The sequence below is a fragment of the Mesoplodon densirostris genome, chromosome 13 (assembly GCF_025265405.1).
Source record: "Mesoplodon densirostris isolate mMesDen1 chromosome 13, mMesDen1 primary haplotype, whole genome shotgun sequence".
NCBI lineage: Eukaryota > Metazoa > Chordata > Mammalia > Artiodactyla > Ziphiidae > Mesoplodon > Mesoplodon densirostris.
The window spans coordinates 29,403,722-29,427,249 of record NC_082673.1 but is presented as its reverse complement, the minus strand read 5'-3'; the positions used below and the strand labels follow the sequence as shown (position 1 = coordinate 29,427,249).

Genomic DNA, 23,528 nt, shown 5'->3' with positions numbered 1-23,528 from the left:
AGTAATGACTTGACTTTATGATTCACTTTATTCTTGAAACATGTTCCTGAAAAGTTCAGTATGTTGAAAACATTTAGATGGATCATAGAAATTTTCATATTAAAGGACTTGTATGGTGAAAACTTTTGTAAAGTAAGAGATCATCCCCTGATTTATCAGTTTTGTAAGCCCAGACTTTCGATACTGTGTTGACTTAAGTTTTAAAAATTATAATGTACTATAATAAAATAAGGATTATGATTTGGGCCTTCATTTCAACTTTCTAAGCACAGTACATACAATTAAAAATAAATTAGAAACTGTGGATAATGGATTAAATTGTGTTCATTGTATTTCTTTGCTCCCTCTATATTTTCTTTTATATTAAGTAATTTATTTTCATTAAAATCTTCTCTAAAATCCAAATATTTAGCAGTGAATTGATTATTCTCTGGGTAAATTACAATTTAAACTATATTAATTGGAAATTGTATTTGTAGGTTTGAAGGAAAAAATGTAATCCTTGTACTGAAAATGAAGCTAGTACATATTAGTTTGCATTGTTTCTTCAGAAAAGATGTCACAGCTGAAGATAATCAAAGGAAAAATAAAGATTTTTATTAAAAAACAAAATTAGAATGCAAAATTTGAAAATAATGTCAATGACATCATTTCTGCCTATTTTATTTTTCTGAATTTTATGATGCATCAATTTCAGCCATAAATTATACTTTAACAGAATCAAAAATGCCTTATGAATAATGGCTCCTTATTAATTCAGCCTTGCTAATGTCAAAAAGAAATATACCATGTAAAACTTATGTTTCACAATATACCAAATTTAAGCATATTTTTTCATCAGTGTGAAGGCGTCTGCAGGTTAACTCCTCCTGCATAAGGTCATACTTTGTTTAGAGGAATCCTAGGGGAGGTGTTCCTGAGAAAACTATTCTGGAAAAACAAGCAGCTTCTCTGTAACTTATGTTGTCCAATATAGCTGTATTAAGAGTGGCATATAGGGACTTCCCTGGTGGCACAGTGGTTGGGAATCCGCCTGCCAATGCAGGGGACAGGGGTTCGATCCCTGGTCCACGAAGGTCCCACATGCCACAGAGCAGCTAACCCCATGTGCCACAACTACTGAAGCCCGCGTACCTAGGGCCCGTGCTCTGTAACAAGAGAAGCCACTGCAATGAGAAGCCCGCGCAGGGCAAAGGAGAGTAGCCCTCGCTTGCACAACTAGAGAAAGCCCGCTCACAGCAACGAAGACCCAATGCAGCCAAAAATAAATTAATTAATTAATTTTTTTTAAAAGTGGCATATATTCTTCTATCTATATGTTGTTTCTTTCCCATAGATAAAATCTGCGAGAAAAATACACTCGAAGACAAGACCACAAACCCTGACTCTCAAAATCCAGCAGAATCAACTGGAATAAAGCCAGAGCAGAAGGAAATGGGGACTGGGAAAGAAGGCCTGGTCAGGTGAGAACTCAATAAAACACATAATACTGCACTCAAAAATTCAAACACCTATCCCCCACTTTAGCTGAGCAAAGGTCAGGAGAACTACAATAGTCACATAACACAAGGGACCTGGCCGGAACTAAAAGGTTGCTTCTGTCCAGTTTATTGTTCCTTACCAGCCTGCCATGGCCACTAACCACGATCTCTAGGCAGCCATTTGGCCATAGGCCATAACACACCAACAAAAATATTGTAGTCACATGTCTGAGTCATTAGTATCAGCTTGAAAGCAGCTTACATATTTACTAGGCATGAATTTTTTAAAAAGGACTTGAAGAGAATGAATGATTCTTCTCTGAATTCACAAAGAAATGACTATTCCAATTCTGTAAACATTTTACTGTTCCAGAAGATTGATTATTATTTCCTTTCATCTGCTAAAGAAAGTGTGGTATGATAACCAAGAATAATTACAGAAGCAGATAATCATTTTGCCACTGAAGGAATACAGTTATATAAATACTTCCTGCAAAATTACTGGAAATATCACAAAGGAGATGGCAATGTCAGTGTGAATCATTGAATCCACAATAAAACCCAACGAGAAGCTCCTTCATTTGGCCACTTCTTAGCTTGTTTATGTGCCTGCTGATCCAATTTGAATTGCTTGACTATAGTTAATATAATTGCAATAAGTGTACTCTTCTTATTTAATAGGGAAGAAGAGTTGTTATTTATAAAGAAGTTAAAAGTACCTATTCCTCCCCCTGACCCCCCATTCCCACTTCTCTCTCAGAAGCTCTACTGTATTAAACTGTGTGCTGCCAATAGGTGTCACCATGATAATCTAGGACCCAGTGTATTAGGTTGAAAAATAGGCATCAGAAAGAGTGCATTTTCAATAAGCATATGTTTGACTGTATATGAAAATACAAGCTCACTCTACTGCACATACAAAAAAAAATTGACAAAAATTAAGCCTGACATATTATTTAGGCAGAGGGAAGGTACTTAAACTCTGAAGTAAAGATTAGACTCTCACAACTGGGGTAAGTAATTATATTATTTCTATAACTGTTGGTGTTTACAGATGATTTACAGCCCTGTTAGTGAGTCATTGTTATCTTTACTCCACAGATAAGCAGCCAAGGCACAAAAAGGTTAATTAGTTTGCCTATAATCATAGGTCAGCTCTGCCAAGATCAGACTGCAAAAGACTCAGATCCCTGAGTGGAAATTTTTCCTCGCTCCCACCAATACCCTCACTTTTAATCAACATCTTAACCTTCTGAACTGATCTCTCTTTCTAGCATTTATTTTAGGATATTTAATTTTTTGTAACAACCAGGGTGATACTTAGGTTTTCAAAGGACTGAAGTGGAAGCCATAACTAACATTTTTAGGGATGTATTCTTCTTAACCCAGTATAGTACTTTCACTCTTCTGAAATGCGAAAATGCAAACATTTCAATTACGTTGAAAAATGGGTCATATCTCAAAAACACAAAACTCCTTGACACAGCCCTGTATGCTTCCCACCTGTTTTACTTTGTCTTCCCCAACACACAGTTCCTTCCCTGTTGTCCCATCTCCCTGTTCCAGTCATACCTGTCCTATTTCAGACTCTTGTACTCATGAATTGATTATTCTCTGGAATGTTTGATTATTCATTTTGCAATATAGGTAGCAAAGTCACTTGAGAATTATCGACAAACTGAGTAGACCCAAGTTAGTTTAAAGCTCTGGCTTTATGGCTGACCACACTTCTCCTCAAGATTGAGGGAGAACCAGTTGCATTGAAGGAGCAACTTAAAAGGGTCACTGGAAGTTCCAGTGTCACTTTTGACTAATATTACTGGGAATCTTAATTTCCAATACCATGGAGGACTTACCAAAGCCTTCCTGTTTTGATTTCATGGGTATCAGTGGTACCACATCTTGAATCCTAGAGAGCAGAGTTTCTATACATAACTAGAAAATATCAATGATAAAATAACTTTCTATTAAAAGTGTTATTTCACAATACTCTCAATGAGTAAAGATGATTTTGGTATTTGCAGTTATTAAAAATCAATAATTTTAAACTTGGGCAAGGCCAGGTTTTAAAAAGCTCTTTCTCCTTGAAAAACATTAAGGATTTGATTGATTGCAGGCACTAAATACAGATGCTGTGTGAGCGACTGATTCTCACTTCAACTTTTTGAAATAACAAAATAAGTTAATTATTTTTTTTTTTTTTTTTTTTTTTTTTTTGTGGTATGTGGGCCTCTCCCGTTGCGGAGCACAGGCTCCGGATGCGCATGCCCAGCGGCCATGGCTCACGGGCCCAGCCGCTCCGCGGCATATGGGATCCTCCCAGACCGGGGCACGAACCCGTATCCCCTGCATCGGCAGGCGGACTCTCAACCACTGCGCCACCAGGGAGGCCCCAATAAGTTAATTATTAATAAATAAAATTTAAAGGTAGGTTTTTTATTCTAAGTGCATTTACATTATCCTCTGACCTAAGCCATGGCTTGAATAGGAATTATGTGTTTAGGATGATCAATATCATCCTATTGTATTGGGGAGAATGCATGTTGTGGATTTTGCAGTCTCTGTGTGTGAAGTGCAGTATGATATTATTGATTATGCCTTTAGTTTCTGTCACACTCAGCAGAAGACAGGCAGAGGTAGATACCAGGAGAACCAACAGGATATAGATATAGATATAGATATAGATATAGATATAGATATAGATAGATATCACAACAGGATATTTTTTAAACAACAAGATTATATGTATAGATTTATTATAAGGAATTGGCTCACATGATTGTGGAGGCTGGGAAGTTCCTAAGATCTCCAGTCAGCGAGCTAGAGACCCAAGAGAGGCAATGATATAGTTCCAGTCTGAGGCTGCAAGTCTCAGAATCAGGAGGACTGATGGTATAATTCCAGTGTGAAAGCTGCAAGCTGAAGACCCAAGAAGAGGCAATGTTTCAGTTCAAGTTTGAAGGCAGGAAGAGCTCATGTCCCTGCCCAGTCAGGCAGGAGGAATCTCTCTCACTCATAGGAGGGTCAGCCTTTTTGTTCTATTCAGGCAGGCTTTCAACTGAGTGGATGACGACCACTTACATTAGAGAGAGCAATCGGTTTTACTTAGTGTACAGATTCAAATGTTAATGTCATCCAAAAGCACCCTCACAGACACACCTAAAATAGTTATTTTTTACATATCTGTTATATTTTAATGCTTTGGCACAAAGACTATTGCAAAGTGCACAAGGAAAGATTAGCTATGATGTAATTTTCAGTTAAAATGAGTTTCTGCTTATAACATAAACAATTTTCTAAAGGGCATTAAAAAAACAATTATCTGAGTCATGTAAAAGCATTTAACTTTTTTAAAAATATCTTTATTGGAGTATAATTGCTTTACAATGTTGTGTTAATTTCTGTTGTACAGCAAAGTGAATCAGCTATAAGTATACATATATCCCCATATCCCCTCCCTCTTGAGCCTCCCTCCGATCCTCCCTATCCCATCCCTCTAGGTGGTCACAAAGCACTGAGCTGATCTCCCTGTGCTATGCGGCTACTTCCCACTAGCCATCCATTTTACATTTGGTAGTGTATATATGTCAGTGCTACTCTCTCACTTCATCCCAACTTCCCTTTCCTCCCTTGTGTCCTCAAGTCCATTCTCTACATCTGCATCTTTATCCCTGCCCTGTCACTAGGTTCATCAGTACCATTTCTTTTAGATTCCATATATGTGCTTTAGCATACGGTATTTGTTTTTCTCTTTCTGACTTACTTCACTCTGTATGACAGACTCTAGGTCCATCCACCTCATTAAAAATAACTCAATTTCATTCCTTTTTATGGCTGAGTAATATTCCATTGTATATATGTGCCATATATTTTTAACCCATTCATCTGTCAATGGACACTTAGGTTGCTTTCATGTCCTGGCTATTATAAATAGTGCTGCAATGAATATTGTGGTTCATGTACCTTTTTGAATTATGGTTTTCTCAGGGTATATGCCCAGGAGTGGGATTGCTGGGTCATGTGGTAGTTCTATTTGTAGTCTTTTAAGGAACCTCCATACTGTTCTCCATAGTGGCTGTATCAATTTACATTCCTACCAACAGTGCAAGAGGGTTCCCTTTTCTCCACAGCCTCTCCAGAATTTACTGTTTGTAGATTTTTTGATGATGGCCATTCTGACCGGTGTGAGGTGATACCTCACTGTGGTTTTGATTTGCATTTCTCTAATAATTAGTGATGTTGAGCGTCCTTTCATGTGTTTGTTGGAAATCTGTATGTCTTCTTTGGAAAAATGTCTATTTAGGTCTTCTGCCCATTTTTGGATTGGGTTGTTTTTTTTTTTTCTGATATTGAGCTGCATGAGCCCAGAATAGCTTTTGACCAAATACCTGGGGACCCTGTGGCCCAGTCAAGTTGACACATAAAATCAACTACCACACCATCTCCATTACTCACATAAAGGAACTGAAAATTTTTCTGATGCTAAAATGCAGTCTTTTCTCACCATTTCACAGTCCTCTTATCTCACCTGCAATAGACTGAATGTTTGTGTTCCCTCAAAATTCACATTTTGAAGCCGTAACCCCCAATGTGACATTATCAGATGAGATCTTTAGGAGGTGGACCCCATCATGCATGGAGTTTGTGCCCTTATAAAGAGAACCTAGAGAACTCTCTTGTCCTCTTTCCACCATGTGAGAATACAGCAAGAATCCTGCAAAACAGAAGACAGCTCTCACCAGAACCCAACTATGCTGGCACAGTGATCTCAGACTTCCAGCTTCCATAATGATGAGAAATGAATTTCTGTTGTTTATATGCCACCAGTCCATTGTATTTGTTATAGCAGTCTGAACAAGTAAGACATCACCCAACCCAGCCTTACCCAAAACTCTTTAACATAGAAATTCAGTACCCTTGGGCATACATAATAATGACCATCTTATTCATCATGCCACAGAACAGAAATTCTAATGTTAACTATTTATAAAGTTGGGCATCCTGTTTATAAAATATTCCCTTGTCTCAAATATTGTTTTGTAAGGATACAAGAGTATGGATATATGCCTAAGCCAAATTCACATATTTTGTCTATTTAGCTCTTTATATAAACACAAAAAGAAGGGGTGAGTAAAGTTGACATTATTATATTATAAAGATGGGAATTTCATAAAACAAAATCACTTCTGTGATTCTGTGGGTTTTTTTTTCATCCAACTCTCAATAAGATTCTAAATAGAACCTAAAATTAATTTTCTGGCCACAGTAACAATACTTATCTCAAATACATGTCCGCCCAGGAGGAGATTTCTTTTCAAGATATCCAAGTATTACATATCCACATTGCTGACTGGAATCCATTTGTGTTAAACTAGATTATTTATTTATATATTTATTTATTCTTTTTTTATATCATTTCAGAATGTTCTCTAAGTTGTTTATCCAGGGGAAAAATATTCTTTGCAAATCTTCCCAGAAAAAAGCAACCAATTCATTATGCTGTTAGATGAATCATTTAGCTTCTGAAAGACATGGGGTTCACCCCTGGAAAGTCCCATTGATGCCATTTGTCCATTACTGAGAAAAACAGCCTGTTTCTGGCATTCCATCTCAGCACATTCTTATTTTTTAATATAAAAAAGTGCATTTTGATGGACACTAATGAATAGCAAGCAAAAGATGTGTTTTGCCTGGAAATGTCAAATAACTATGTCTGAAAAGGAGACAGAGTTGAATGCCTGATAGGTTAAGTGGTTAAATGATGAACAAGCGAGTGAAAAGTTCAATGCCCATGACTGGGGTGCACTGCAAGACTGACTTTTACAGTTATAGTATATGGCTTTTCATCACTGTTGCTACCTATAATGCTAAGAAGGAAGGTTATTTCTATGAATAGTCGTCTTTGTTCATAATAGCAATCAGTCTCTATTTGGGTGGTTTTAAAATAGGCAGTCATATCACAGCAGGAACAATGAGACCAGAATAGAATTCAGAATCTTATCAGCACTCATAAACACTGATGTGTATTGTCTTGTAGCTAGAAAAAGCAAGAATCACTACCGTAAAGATGCTTAAAAATCCATATGTGACTTTATAGTTGAAATAGAAAAGGAATGTCAGCTATCACGTTTATAAAAATAAAATACAATTTATACTATAATAATTTATAAGCATGTAAAAAAATAAAATCAGCTACACATGTGCTAATTCTGTGGGATGCATAATAAAAAATGATGCACTATTATTTTTAGCCCCAAATTAGAATTTTCCTCTGTGGTAAGCAATACTTTTATAATTAGGCATTGCAAACACTTTTAACAACAGATTGGCATCTCATTTTAATAATGATTGCTAACTTATATTTCTAGCAATATGGCAAACTAAACATTTGTAGAAAACTCTTTGGGGAGAATGTAATTAAAACTACTAGGTAAAATATAAAACCTACATTTTAATGCATGCCTGAGCTAGTGAAAAATAAATTCTACTGATAGAAAGTTTCAAGAACTGGTGTTTGTCCTGAGGATTTTTCCAAACTCTACAGGCTAGATCTGAGTTGAAATGTGTCATTAGTGAAACAAAACCTGGGATTAAACTGGATGCAAAAAACAAGTTGGGGGGCTTCCCTGGTGGCGCAGTGGTTGAGAGTCCGCCTGCTGATGCAGGGGACACGGGTTCGTGCCCCAGTCCGGGAAGATCCCACATGCCGTGGAGCGGCTAGAACCGTGAGCCATGGCCACTGAGCCTGCGTGTCCGGAGCCTGTGCCCCGCAACGGGAGAGGCCACAGCAGTGAGAGGCCCACGTACCGCAAAAAAAAAAAAAAAAAAAAAAAAAAAATGTTGGAAACTCTTTCATAAAACTAGGATTCCACAGGGTAACCCACTGGAGGGTAAACTACTTCTCAGAGGGAAACAGCTTGAGTAATACTTGCCTTTGTCCTGGCTTTGAGTGGGAAAAATTGAAGAAATTTAAAATTGGAGGTGAAGCAGGGGTGTGGAATGAAGGAGGAGAGGACAGAGGAGGGAAAGGGCAGAGAAGAAAGGGAATGGGAGAAGAGGAAGGGGAAGAAAAAAAATTCTTAGCCATAAACCAATATTCAAATAGAACTAGAACCAGAATTCTTAAACTATCTATATTCTGAAAAAAAAAAAAATGAGGCGAAAAAAATTTAAAACAATTAAATTTGAGAGCCCAGACATCTGCCAAAATCCAACACAATCTGGAAGAAAACAAACTTTAAAACCACATCTCAAAATATCCCTATTGATAAAGTTTCAATTAACATGAACTCACAGTCAAAAATTACTAAACACATGAGAAAATAAATTGCTGTGAACAAGACAACAGAAACAAAAAACTGCAGAATCAGACTCTTGAAAACCTGCAGATGATGAAATTATCAAAAACAGTATTCTGTATAAGTATGTGATGTATATTAAAAAAATAAAAGAGAAGATTGAAAATAAGATAAGAAACAACAAACCAGAAATTGTCAGAATTGACAAGGTATTTCTGCAAGTTAACTGAGAAGAACATCTAGAAATGAAAAATATAATCTCTAAAATTAGAAAGTCAGTTAGCTAGACAGCAGATTAGACAGAGTTGAAGAGTTAGCAAAGTGGATGACAAATCTGAAGAAATCACCCCAACTTCCACCATAAAGGAAAAAGATGGACAATATGAGAGATTAAAATTAAGAAGTGTGGAGGAAAGTATGAAAAGGTACCAAATGCATATAATCAGAATTCCAGAAAAAGATAATAAATAGAATGGTGGAGAATCAATATTCAAAGAGATAATACAATTGATAAAAGGTAGTAGTCCTAAAATTCAGTAAGGCAAATAAATCCAAATCAGCATAAATAAAATGAATTAGCCCTAAATATATTCTAATAAAACTTAAAAGTACAAAACACAAAAGAAAAAGATTTTTTAATTAGCCAGAAAGTAAATACAGACCACATAAAATAGGAGAAGTAAACTAACAAACATCTGACTTCTCAATAGTAACAATGGAAACCAGTAAACAGTAGAATGGCATTATCAAGATTCTAAAAGTAATAGTCAACCTGGAATTCTATACCTGGTGAAATTATTGTTCAAAAAAGAGGGTAAAGTGTAGATATTTTCAGTCAAGCAAAACTGAAGGGAGCTGAGAAGTTTTTTTTAACGTATACTTCAGGAAAAGAAAAATTATCTGAGGAGGAAAGACTCAAATTGGTGTAGTCAGGGATCAGTCAGGAAAAAAGAATTTATTCTAAATATTTCAATGAGAAGTCATTAAATACAAGGAATTCTATAGTTTAAATTTTTTTAAGAGGTAAGAGAGCAAAGTTCAAGGGTGGAGACTGCAACACAGAAATTAGAAAAGTGCAGAAAGTAGCTGCCAAAGCCATAGCTGCCCCTTAATTTCAAAGCTGGAGACTGGCAATAGAATATAAAGTCTGAAGAAGGTTCAGAAGATCTGCTGCTTCTAAGGAAGTATGCTCTGGTCTTCTGCCAGATGACAACTGAATTGTGCCTTCCTTTTAACTTTCAAATCACCTACAAATGTGTCTCATTGGTGGAATTTAAATCAGAACCCTCCTGGCAAGGAATTCTTAAAAATAAGGTTCCCAGGCTGTCAGCCACTGCAATAACATGGGAAAGTGTAAAAAGGAACAGAAATGCCACTGATTGCAAATAGCCAATCCAGCACAGAGATTCAAGAAGAAATGAGTGGAGAAAATGGCAAGCATGTGGATAAATAGAAATAAACATTAACACCATGAAATAATTATAATAATGTCTAAATTGAGGGTAAAAAGTGAGATGGAACTAAACTATTCCCTCTACAGTAGGGTGATTGGCATAAAAAAGAATTAAGAATTTGATCAATTTTAGAACTTCTTAATTAAACATGCATGTTAAAATATATTTGAAGAACACTAACTTAATTAAAATAGAGTAACCTCCATACACTAAACTTATATGATTTTAATATTATAAGATGATAGATGAGAGACAGAGAGAACATGGAGCAATTCTGTCAATTACAAAATGAAACTGATGATTCCATGTTCCTAGATGGGTGATTTTAAAATACTTCTTTTTGTTTTTTCATAGACTTAACATTTAAAAATTCATTAAGCATATATTATATTTGAACAACACAACTGACAATTTAAATCTGAAAGAAATTTAGAGAACCCTTATATCCAGTAACTGAAGAATAAACAGTTATTTCAAGTTTACTTAGAACATTACAAGAGCTTAATTCATTTTGCTATGTAAAACAAAAAAACAAACAAGGTACACTGTAAAATCTCCCAGGAGCTCTTTAAAAATAAAAATGTTTGTGTTCTACCCCCAGTGATACTGATTTCATTGGTCTGGGGTGGGTTCTAGGCCTTAGTGTGTCTGAAAATCACTCCTCAAGGTATTCCAAGGTCCATCCAGGACAGAGAACCACTTCACTAGGAGTGACCATTTCACAAATTGAGACCTAAAGTAGGTCTTAATAAATTTTAAAGATTTCATATTGAATATATTTCTAATCACCATGCAATAAAGTTAGAAGTTAATTTTTTTAACTAAATTTTTGAAAAATCTCACATAATTAAAATTTAAATCACACTTTTAAGTGGCCCTTGGGTCAACAAATACATCATTAGTGAAATTAGAAAATATTCAGAAAGGAAACACAATGAAAATATTGCACACCAAACTTATAGAATAATAAAGATACTAACAGGTATTTGGGGTTTTTTTCTTTTTTTTTTTTAACTGGAAAAGTTGGTTATAAAATTTCTTGGAAGAACAAACAAGCAAACATAGCGAGGAAAACGCTGAAAATGGAGCTTTTAGAGTAATGTAGGTGGTATAAGTCCTACCAAAATTAAAACCTATTTAAAAACCTTTGTAATAAAAAAAAATAGTGTGGCACTGGCACACGAATAGCTAAACCAGTAGTATAGAGGATACAGAAATAGACCTAACTGCATATAAAAATGTAGTGTATGATAAAGTTGGCATCTAAAATCAGTACCAAAAATGTAGATTTAAATAAGTGATATTAGAGTAACTGGATAGCCATATAGAAAAAAAGTAAAATTGGATCTGCCCCTCATGCAGCACACAAGGATAAATTCCCAATGAATCAGAGATTTAAATGTAAAATAGTGAAACAGCACAAGTACTAGGAAAAGAGGTTCAAATCCTTTCATAACCTGGAAAGGTACGTTAATCCCCAAATTCAAAATTCAGAAGCAAAAAAGCAAGGGCTTAATACATTTTACTATATAAAACAAAAAAAGCAAACAACAGAAAACTTTTCATTACAAAAAAATTATAAGCAAAAAAAAAAAGAGGCAAAATCAGCAAAATATCCAGATATGAAAATTCTCACCGCTATTTGCTTTGGGGATTGATTATTTTATTTGGGGATTAACAGACATTTAAATTTTTTCATTAAGATACTTTAAAACTGTTAATGACTCAATCAAGTTGATATCTTTGTGATATGTTACTACCACAATTTTATTTTCCTCTTTTTAAAATCTGACACCAGAAGTACAATGTACTTACCTAATAGCATAGGGCAAAACCACTATGTCATGTAATCCCAGGAGTAAAACAATAATCCTGACACTCAATACAGTGCAATCTGTAAGTCTATCTTGACCTCAAAAAAAAGTCATTATTAGTAGTGTATATATATGCATATATTATATATAATATAATATTCATACCTATGTATACATTATTCATATACATATAATATATGTGTATATTTGGTGACAAATTACCTGCTAAAGTCTCCACCTGTGCTTTCTACTCTTAAAAGTCATTAATATTTGCCAGAAATTATATGTGGCACATGAAGATGAAACAGACCAGTATCAGAAACATCAAGAGTGATTTACTAGTAGACAGTTAGACATGAGTCAGCAGACAGAAGACAAAAATTTTATGAATATGTGTAGTTGCCTTGAGAGAGGAACGAGCCTACAGACACAGTTTGTGACCCTATGTATAAATCACTTCTGACATATCAGTTGCCTGTTGCCATAGAAAACCAGAGCAGACAGAATTTGTGTCTTTCTTTTTTTTTTTTTTTTTTTTTTGGTGTAGAGAGAAGGAAAATAGACAAATTTTGTATTATTTTATGGCACCTAAATTGTGACTTATAAAAAAATAGATCTATTTATTTACCTAGTACAGTGAAGGGAACCATAGGATAATTGGTGGATTTTTTGAAAGTTTTTAAAAATTATGCAAGTGGACAAATTCAGATTACTATGAGGCAGGCAAATAATACCCATGTATAAAGCACACGGGGTATGGAAACAACAGAGCGAGCAAGATGATAAGAGACAGGAGAAGAGGGGATACTGAGGTGAACTGGAGTGCACCCAGGGATTCCTCCTTCCCTTAAAGAGTCAATCCAGTTGAGAGATGCCATAGGGAAAAATGAATCCAGTGATGACAATATTATCTGATTTTTTTAAGAAAACCCCAAAATGAATACTACCAAAATAATTTGAAATTCTTTTAGACTATAGGCCAAACAAAACACAGCTATCATCTCTGCCTTAAAAGGGTAGGCTAGTTCTAAACAAGTTGACTGTTAAAAAATATAATTCCATTATAAAATTAGAGATGTGGTCCACAGGAAAAATATTCATTATTGCTGTTCCCAATGTGAAGCACATATAGAGGACAAAATCAAAACTATAAGAATATTTTGTGGATTATAATTAATAACTTTGTACATTTCCTTTCAGTATTTTTGTTATTTTTAGGATTGGGGTTTATACTGTAGTATTTTTTTAGATATCATATTTTAGTTATTTTAGATATCTTTTATCTGATATTATTTAATAAGCAGTTTTCCATTTGAACAGCATGTTTTTATAGCCAGTCTCTTTAATGCATTCATAATAGTCCAAGAGCCTAGAAAAGAGGTTTTGTTGATTCTATTTGAAAGTTAATTGACTGATGGAAGTTGGAAGATTTGGGAAAAAAAAAAAAAAAGGGTAAAATGGAAGCTCCCTAATGTGAGAGAATAACTAGATGACTCATTGTGTTTTTTAAAATCTTTATCTCCTTGGGAAGAGGAAAATGATGGGTCTGCCTAGGACTGGCATTATTAGCAAGAGACAGGAGCATGATGAGACAAAGGAGTAGAGAGGAAGGAGGGGGTACCTCCCTACCTGGTGACAGCAGCAGACAAAAGAGCTGAATCACCTGAGAAAGGAAAAACAAAAAACAAAAAAAAGAGTTTCCCACCTAGTGAGAGACAATTTCAGCCATGGGGAACAGCAAAACTAGCACAGTCATTTGCAGCATATCGGTTCTCAAAAAGCAGCAAAAATGCTATGCAGATAATTAGGTGAGGGGAGCAACCCCATAAGCAACCTAAAAGTAAGCTGGCCTGTGGGAATCAGGATGGGAAATGGAAGCTTATCAGACACCCCCATATTCTCTCCACCCTTCTTGAGGAAGGAAGGTACTTGAATGTTTCAGCAAGTCAGCAAAGTTATGAGGAATTGCTCATTTACTAGAGTGGGGCAATTGCCAGAGAGGTTGACAATTTTATCTCAAATATTTAGCACAGGGTCTGGCACTTATTATATGCAGTTGAAGATAATTGCTTTGTGAATAAAAATTGTATATTTTACTCTACTAGTAGATTTCAAGAAGAGGGATCACAAAGTGAAACATATATATATATTTTTTAAATTTCTGATGGAAATTGTATTAGTACATATAGTTTAATGCCTGAAAACTGTTCTCATTTTAAATATAGGAATCTTTTCAAATATGGTTGTTTTCACTAATCATGATATGTCTTGCCAGTTTTTCCTTTATCTTTATATGAAAGGTAATGTTTTCATTTATTTTTACCCTTTTCCAGCATCCCATAATATCCAGTTTGTTATACAATGTGGTAAAAAATGCAACTGAGAGCTTAAATGTCTAATAATTCTATACCAATAAATGTTCACCCTAATTCTGCTGAAGCAAGAAATAGTTTCACAACTAGTTTATGTGCCAACCATCAGCTAGGTAAATCGCTTCTACCTAGCCTAATGATTCATTTTAATCTAACTTTTTTTATGCAACTTATCTGGGCATCCAGCTCACAAAAACAGGCCTGTTTTGAGCCCTCCCAAATGCTGGTCATGGTAAGGCATTGACAGACAGTAGAAAAACAACTGTGCCAAAAGGAAAAAGCAGCAAGAGGACAAGCCAACAAAACAAGCCATCAGAAGTTCCACATGCTTCCACCACCAAGTGTAATGTGTGCCTGGGTCTGTACCCTTTTAATTAGCCTTTGCTCCTATTACAGTGGATGAGCTGAACACACCATGTTTCAAGGCTGATTCCTCCAGGAGTGCCCATCCCCCTCATCTACTCAGGACGTCACTCGAGCAGTGTTCCCTTTCCCTCCCTCACCACCTCTCTGTTGGATCATTTCTATAAGCATCTAAACATGTTGTAGCAGTTCTCACATTTAAACAACAGCAACAAAATGCCCCCCTTAGTTCCACGCGAGTATCAGCTATTGTCCTATGTGTCTGCTCCTCTTACAGCAAATTTCTTCAGACCAATTACCTATATTCACTTTTTCTATTTCCCCTCCTCCCACGTCTTCATGACCCTGCTTCAACCAGGATTTTATTCCTTCATTCCACCAGTTTTTTTTCCTACTTTTATGAACTTTTTTATTGGTTTTGTCCACTTTTACCAAAGTCAGCAATACCTCCTATGTTGCCAAAGCCAATGGCCAGGTCTCAGTTCTGCTTTTTTCTACCCATCAGAAGCAATCCAGGGTTGATCCCTCACTCCTTTCTTGAAATACTATCTTCATTTGGTTTGACAGATTCCTCTCTCTCTGATTTATGCCTTATCTCAGAGGACATTCTCCTCACTATACATTGATGGCTCCACCTCATCTCCCCAACTTCTAAACTTGGAAAGCCCCAAGCACAATCTTCAGACCCCTCCTCTGCTCTTCCTACATTCTCTTAGTATGTGATTTTATCTGGTCCTATGGTTTTAAGCAACATTGATACCCTGATGATTCCCAAATTTATATCTCCAGTCCCGATCTCTCCCCAGAACCTCAGTTTCACATACCAATTGCCTACTTAATATTTCCACCGTGGTGTCTATTTGACATGTCCCTTAATTCCCTCACTTCTTCCAAATCTGTTCCTCCTACGTCTTCCCCTTCTCAGTAGAAGGCACCTTCATTCTTCCATTTGCTCAAAAATTCACCCTCTTTTTTCTCTCATACAGTACAACCAACCCAATAGCAAATTCTGTTGGCTGTTCCTTTGGGACATATTCAGAATCTGACCACATCTCAGCATCTCACACACAGCTGCTACAATGTCTCCTAACTGGTCACCTAGCTTCCACTGTTTGCCCCCTATAATCTGTGTTCAACAGAACAGCCTGGGTGCTTGTGTTGAAATGCAAATCATCCCTTTCTCCTCCAGATTCTCCAGTGGCTTCCCATTTCATTCTGAGTGAAAGCTGAAGTCCTCATAATGGCCCACAGGGCCCTACGTTATCTGCCCTGTCACCAACTTCTTCACTGCTCCTCTGACCTTAGCTCCCTCCACTTTCACTCTCTCACTCTGGCCCAGCCACACCCGAACAGGCTTCCCTCAGATCTCCACATAACTTCCTCTCTCACTTCTTTCAAAGTATCTGCTTAAATGTCACCTTATTGGAGGGACCTTCCCTGACCTCCCGATAGAAAATACCAGTGTCTTTCGCTTCTCCAACTCCCTTACCCTGATTTTTTTTTTCTTTGTTGCATTTACCATCACCTGACATAGTCTGTATTTTTTAAATGTCTATGTTGTCTGTCTCCCTACCAGAAAGTAAGGACTTCATTATGTTTACTTCTATATTCCCAATGCCCAGAAGACTCCTGGCATATAGTAGACATACAATAAATGAATGAATGAATAATTGAATGATTGAGATCCCCAAATTATATAATTTTGGAGGGAAGATAATGCTTTTCCCATAAATATTTACTTCACTCTTAAAATCCTTAAACCTAAACTACTGTCAAGTTAATTTCTCTTAAGTGACTGCACATCTTCCTCCATGAATATATTTGATCAAGCTCTATGTCTGATTTCACAAAATTTTTATCACAAAATACCACCAAGTTTTTTCCAATGGCTCATAGCAAATTCACAATTTAATGTGCTTTTAAGCTATTTGGGGTCAAAAACAAAATTGGACCCTCATGCTTTAACTGATTCCACAAGTACAAGAAGTAGAAGTTATGCATTTGATTTCCCCTCTACAATTGTTGGTTTCAACTGCAATCATTCTAATGACTCATGTGACAACCAGATTTTGAGAAGGCACGGTAATCCGGAGGTGACTGCACTCGGTAGTCACCTCCAGAGTCTAGGACATGAGTTAAGGCTCAAATGAAAGGAAAACAATGGTTAAAGCCTGGACTTCAGTAGGCATCTCTCTGTGTAACAAAAGCACCAGGCTATGGGACACAGTAAGCTTTCTACTCAGGGCAAATAATTGGAGAAAGGTCTGCTTCTCCCAGGATTAAGATACAAATGGTGACCACATGAAAGAGCTCTCAAGGCTGTTACACTTTTCCCCACTTGGAGCTCAATGCAGTGTTTTTCTCCCACTAATGAGCAATGCATTTACTCACATGCTTTTAAAATTAGAATCAGGGGATATTTTTTAAAGTAATGAATGTTTTGCTTAAACCGTACCAACATGTGTTTTGAAAGGAACTGGAAATGTAACATATGGTTCATGTAGACTGAAACAGGCCTTGTTCAGACATTAATCTGAGGGGAAGAGGGGCTGTTTGCCTAGTTGGCCCCCTTAGGCACAGCAATCGTTACTCGATCATCAATGTATTCTTCTTAGATCAAATATATGGTTTTAATGGAACCTGACAAAGTACTTCACTCCTGACTTTACAATGATAATTTTGAAAAGATTCACTGAGGACTATAAACTACAATATGGAAGGAACTGTGCTCTGATAAACAGGCAACTTATGCAGGCAACTACAATTCACTTACCGTACTTAGCTCACTATTAATAGAGGGCTTCAATAAAGTTCTGAAGCTAACAACTCTTGCTCATCAATAACTTGGTGAAAATTTAGCCAGGTTTAACAACCAGTTTCTGTTTTGGTTTCTTCAGATCAGTGTCTGGTTCTGCATCTGCCTGTTCCTATTCCATGTCTCACTATGTCCACAGCATTTGGATCAACTCCATGCATTGGGACAAATACAAATTTAACAGGCCTAGCATTTCACCATCTCACTGCCCACTGGAGGCCCAAAGCCTTTGGTGCCATATGTAAATCATCTGCAGCTTCATCCCAGAAGCTCAGGCTGTAATTTTTCTCTGAATCCTCATACGCTCATGTCAGGTATGTCCCTGATATCAACCAGCCCTCAGTATTTGGATTTGACAGTCTCTTCTGCTTGCAACCAGAGAAGATTTTCTGCTTTTAAGGGCTTATGTGATTAGACTGGGCCCACCCAAATAACCTCCCATTTTAAAGTCTGTAAACTGCCAAATTCCTTTTGCCATTAACATAACATATTCACAGGTTCCAAAGATGAGAGCACGGACATCTTTGGAAGGGCCACCTTTTCTTTTATTCACACCTGAGGTTTATCCACTCTGGAGAATTCAAAGTTTACAGACCCTCAGCATAATTTTGTCAGGCAAATAGAGTAAAAGACTGAACAAAAATGAAACAATGACAATGAAATCTTTCCAAGACCTGAGTATTTTGTTTTTTTGTTTTTGATTTTTTTACAAATTTATTGGAGTATAATTGTTTCACAATGGTGTATTAGTTTCTGCTTTATAACAAAGTGAATCAGTTATACATATACATCTGTTCCCATATCACTTCCCTCTTGCGTCTCCCTCCCTCCCACCCTCCATATCCCACCCCTCCAGTCTGTCACAAAGCACCGAGCTGATCTCTCTGTGCTATGCGGCTGCTTCCCACTATCTATTTTACATTTGGTAGTGTATATATGTCCATGCTTCTCTCTCACTTTGTCACAGCTTACACTTCCCCTTCCCCATATCCTCAAGTCCATTCTCAAGTAGGTCTGTGTCTTTATTCCTGTTTTTCCCCTACCAAGACCTGAGTTTTAATTGGCCAAAGAAAAAAGCTGCCTACTCACTGACAGAAATACATATGAGAATTCTACTCAAAGCAAAATACTGGCAAACAACTTCAGCAGATAATTAGAATCCCTAGGCAACTTGCTTCTTCCAAGATGCTTTTCGAGAGGTATGGGGAGGAGTTTATCGTCTGTGGCTTTAAATGCTTAGACATGGGCTAGTTTAAATTAATTTCAAATCTAATTTTAAGTCTAATATGTCCTTAAATGTAGCTGCTAATATCACATTTCTAGTTCCTGGGATGCTAGTGACCCCTGAATTAAGGAGACTTATTATCCTTGTCATTTGTTGATACAAATGATCCCTCAAATTAAAAAAAAAAAAAAGATGGTGTTTTGAAAGTCCTAATGCATTTTTCCATTGTAACAATGTTAAAAGTAACACATTCAAGGTAGACCTACAGAATTCAATTTAGATCATCATTTATTTAAGACCAGTGCTACTTGAAAAGGACTGTAGAACTAATCATGAGAAATTGTATTCTGAGTTCCAACTTGGAACACATCACTGCTAGGGTGCCCCTGACACAGAGCTCCCGTCTCAACACCCTGCAGTGGATCAAATCACCTAGAGAGTAGCCTCCAGGCCCCTGATGTGGTTCCAAAGCCTGGGCAGAAAGTCCTTAAGAGCAATACCTCCAAGGAAGCGGCAAAAGTGACAAAGCTTTCCTCTTTTGGTGGAAGGCAGAACCCCCCACCTAGGCAGCTTCAAATAAACCTAATTTCCAGTGATTTACATTTTTCTTTTCTTCTCTACTTGGCTCAGTGCCTGAGCCAAGTTTTCAGTATCCCTGCTTAACAATATAGGAAAATACAGCTTGACGATCTGTTTTCCCCTCTCTCTATCATTAAAGCACAATCTTTTAATAACTGACAGTAAGTTTTCACTGCTAGAAACAGTAAGGCGTCTTAATTTTTATAGCATTTTTTCTTTCTCATATTTTATACGTTTCCACTGTTGGGAATCTGAAAAATAGCACAAACTAAAAGTAAAAACCACTCATAATCACGAGTCAGATATAACACCAGAGCTACTCACTCATTGTTGAAAAATACAAATGAATGAATGAACAAGTTCATAGTGTAAGACCAAAAGGAGGTTTTACTTTGTTATACAAGCTCCGAGGCAGTCTGCAATAGTCTGCCTAGCACTGGCTCCTACTGTACTGTGGGCTGCTGAACCAAAGCATGGATTGTTAAGAAAAAGAGGCACAGCAGCAATCAGTCACAACAAAGCTTGAACTTCCCTCAGAACTGCCTTTGAGCAGCATCAAGGTTTGCACCCAAAAACATGCACATACACTGCCCTCTAGTGCCCATCCACCAGATGTAATGCAGCAACATGTGTTATTGGAATAATTGCAAAGCTGAAAAAAGATCAAAGTAAAGCAATGACTAAGGGGTAGAAGAAAATGATTAGAAAAGAAATTAAATCGTGTGCACTCAGCGAACTTCTATTATGGAAAAATAAATGATCAAAAAGCTCTCGTTTTCTCCTCCTCCTCTCCAACCCATCCCCACCCCCATCCCTCTTTACCAACCCAATACACACATACACACTGTTTTTCATTCTGACCATGGCTGTAAGTGGAAGGAAAAGGATCCTGCAATAAAACTATGAATTAAGAATTATATTTTATTTATAAATATTTGATGTATGTGAATGATTAAGTAGCCTTGCTTAAAATAGAAATCTGATTAATAAAAAAAGAATGGCACATTAATGGAAAATGAAGATGACATCATAAATCACAAGAAAAATGAAAGATTATTCAAAGAATTGTGTTAGGTAGTGTGCTATTCTGAAGAAAGGGAGGTGTATTTAGATCCTCACATCAGTCTAAGGAGCCAACTAGATTTCAGATGCATGAAATTTAAACCAAAATCAATTTTCAAAAATTAGGAGAAAATTAAAGTGAACTTTTATCAAATACATGGAGAACTTTCTATGCTGGAAGAAATGACAAAGGAAAATGTGGATAATTTAACTATCAAAATTAAAACTTCATTGTTTAAAAAAACTAGCAGGGACACAATAAACAGAGAAAATGTTTACATTTATATAACATATGAAAAGCTCATACTAAAATATAAGAAACAGAATATGACTTCAAAACTAACAAGTAAAAAATGACTTACAAGTAAATGTGAAAGCATTCACCTTGAGAGTAATCAAAAGTGCTAAAAAATGGTCTGTTGGAAATGGTTCACATATGCATTATTTTGATATTATATAGACTTAATTCTATTTTTTATTTTTTTAAATAAGAGCCAATTAATTTATAATTAAATTATTAACAATAATATAAAATCATGATGAAAATGATTTTTAAATTCTGTTATAATTTCCAATATGACACTAAGGTGCAATAGTTGGAATAGGAAAAGAGGTTCAACTTGAGAGGAACTTAAAACATGCTTTCAGATAAAAAAAATAAATTACAGGAGTATTCTACTTCACTAACCTTCAAAATGCAAAGCTGTACCCAAATGATCACCTCCCCTGTCACTGATTACTTATTTTTAAAAAACTAATATTAGCTGAGAAAAATAAACCCAGTACCCAGGACAGTAAATTATATGCCAAAGTAGATGAGGAGACCATAAATAAGGACTGTGGGGTGGAGGGCAGGGAACACAGAAGAGCCCAGAATGAGAAAGTTTGAGAGAGAAAAAGAAGTAAGAGAGAAGAGAGAAATACCATCAATGACAAACTATCTTTATCACCTTAGTTGTAAACTTGCTGTGGTTCAGAGTGACCCAGTGTTAAACTGTGAAGTAGCTAAAATTTATCATCATGGTCCATAGAGGCTCTTGACTTCACCCTGGTAGTGCTTTTTAAACTTATTTTCAACCTCTTCACCACAGTGAAAATCCCAAGCTCTTAATACTCTCTCCATCTAACGCACTACCCCTTCCCACTAACCACTACCACTCACCCCATCACCTACACCCCCATGCCTAAGTCTACTTCAGGAGATAAAACAATCTTAGTAATTTATATCTTAACATAAATTATATAATACTTTTCCAAAAAAACCAAGTTGACCCTAATTGTGGAATGGAAAGATTTTCCCCTATTAAGAAATTTTGAATATCATCGAACATGAGGGGAAGCGCTAGGAAGGGAAGGGAACAAAGGAATCAAATAATAGGCAATTTTTTTCCTCTCTTTCTAAAAAGATGTCCTTGACTCAATCAAAGCCTCCACCCAGTACAAGCTTGAAATATGGTTTCTATTCCACTCACTAAAGAGAATTATTTACCCTTGACTATAAGGTCATAATAATGCTCACACACAGGTAGATTCAGAGACATCATTTACCCTGATAAAAATTGTATTTATATTTAATTTCCGAGGAACATCTAAATAACAAATAACATTCAGAAGAATCTTCAACTGTAATTGATTTGAATCTGCTATATAAAAATATGCACATGTATTAATTTTCAAAGAAGGGTATGATGTAGAATGTGGAAGCTATAGACCACACAGTTCTATGTTGGTCCCTGGCAGAACTCTAGAATGGATTGTTAAATACGAGTTTTAGCACGTAGAAAATAAATGACTCTCCTTAGATAGCAAATGTGGGTTGCTAAAAATCAAGTCCCATTAACCTCATTTTAAAAAAAGAATTTGACAGTCTCTTTTTATATCTTCTCAAGCAAGATAGGGAAATGTGTTCAGTGAATTCATAGTTCTCTGAAAAAGTATACCTACTAAATTTTAATAAATGAACTAGTATAAATCTGATCTCTAGTGACATAACTACAGACTCCATGTGTTATATTGTGCTGCTCAACATTTTTTTTTCAGTGATTAGGAGAAAGCCATAAATGATACAAGTCCCAAATCTATAAATGAAACAAAATAAGACAGGATAGCAGATACAATTGTAATTGGGTAAAAAAATAATAATAATAACAGATTGGAATAATAGATTAAAACAAATGAAACTAAAGGAACTTGATTCTTCTCTTCAGACTTTCACTTACTGTTCTTATAGACTTGGACAAACCTCTTAGTTTGCTAGAACCTCAGTTTCCTCAACTGAAAAGGAGGATAATCACAGGTAGCTTCATTCATGGGGTTGTTGTGAGATTCAAATGAGGAAAGAATCATAAAAACCATTTTAAAATCATGAACTGCAATTCATATATTCTTTTGAAATATACCAGAAAGAAATGTAGAGTTCCTAGTAGAGGTTTTAAACATTCAACCGCTTGAACACAGATTGAGGGAGAGCCCCTTAGGGTGGGAGGAGAGGCAAGACAGGTGAAGAAGATTAAGAGGTACAAACTATTAGTTAGAAAATAAATAAGATACAAGGATGTAACGTACAGCACAGGGAATATAGTCAACATTTTATAATAATTTTATATGGAGTATAATCTATAAAAATATTAAGTCACTATTATGTACACCTGAAGCTAATATTATATTAAGTCAACTATGCTTTAATAAAAAAAACTCAACAATAACAGAACAACCAACTCAATTATTTTTTAAAAATGGGCAAAAGATCTGAACAGACACCTCATCAAAGATAAACAAATAGAAAGTACTCGACATAATTTGTCATTAGGGAAATACAAATTAAAACAAAGAGATACCATTACACACCTATTAGAATGGCTGGAATTCAAAAAATTGACAACACCAAATGCTGACAATGAGGTGGAACAATAAGAACTCTCGTTCACTGCTAGTGGGAATGAAAAATGGTGCAGTCACTACGGAAGACAGTTCAGCAGTTTCTTACAAAGCTAATCATATTCTGAATATATGATCCAGCAAACACACCTCTTACCCAAATTTACCTGAATGAGTTGAAAATTTAT

The 23,528-nt window shown here is 36.0% G+C and overlaps 1 protein-coding gene across 1 annotated transcript in view; it reads left to right on the top strand.

Annotated features, from left to right (window-relative positions):
* CNGB3 (cyclic nucleotide gated channel subunit beta 3) overlaps nucleotides 1-23,528 on the top strand; it is a 151,376-nt gene that overhangs the window by 17,113 nt on the left and 110,735 nt on the right. Inside the window, exon 3 of the mRNA XM_060115719.1 lies at nucleotides 1,337-1,463. Coding sequence (XP_059971702.1) covers nucleotides 1,337-1,463 — 127 coding nt within the window. The remainder of the gene's footprint in view (nucleotides 1-1,336; nucleotides 1,464-23,528) is intronic.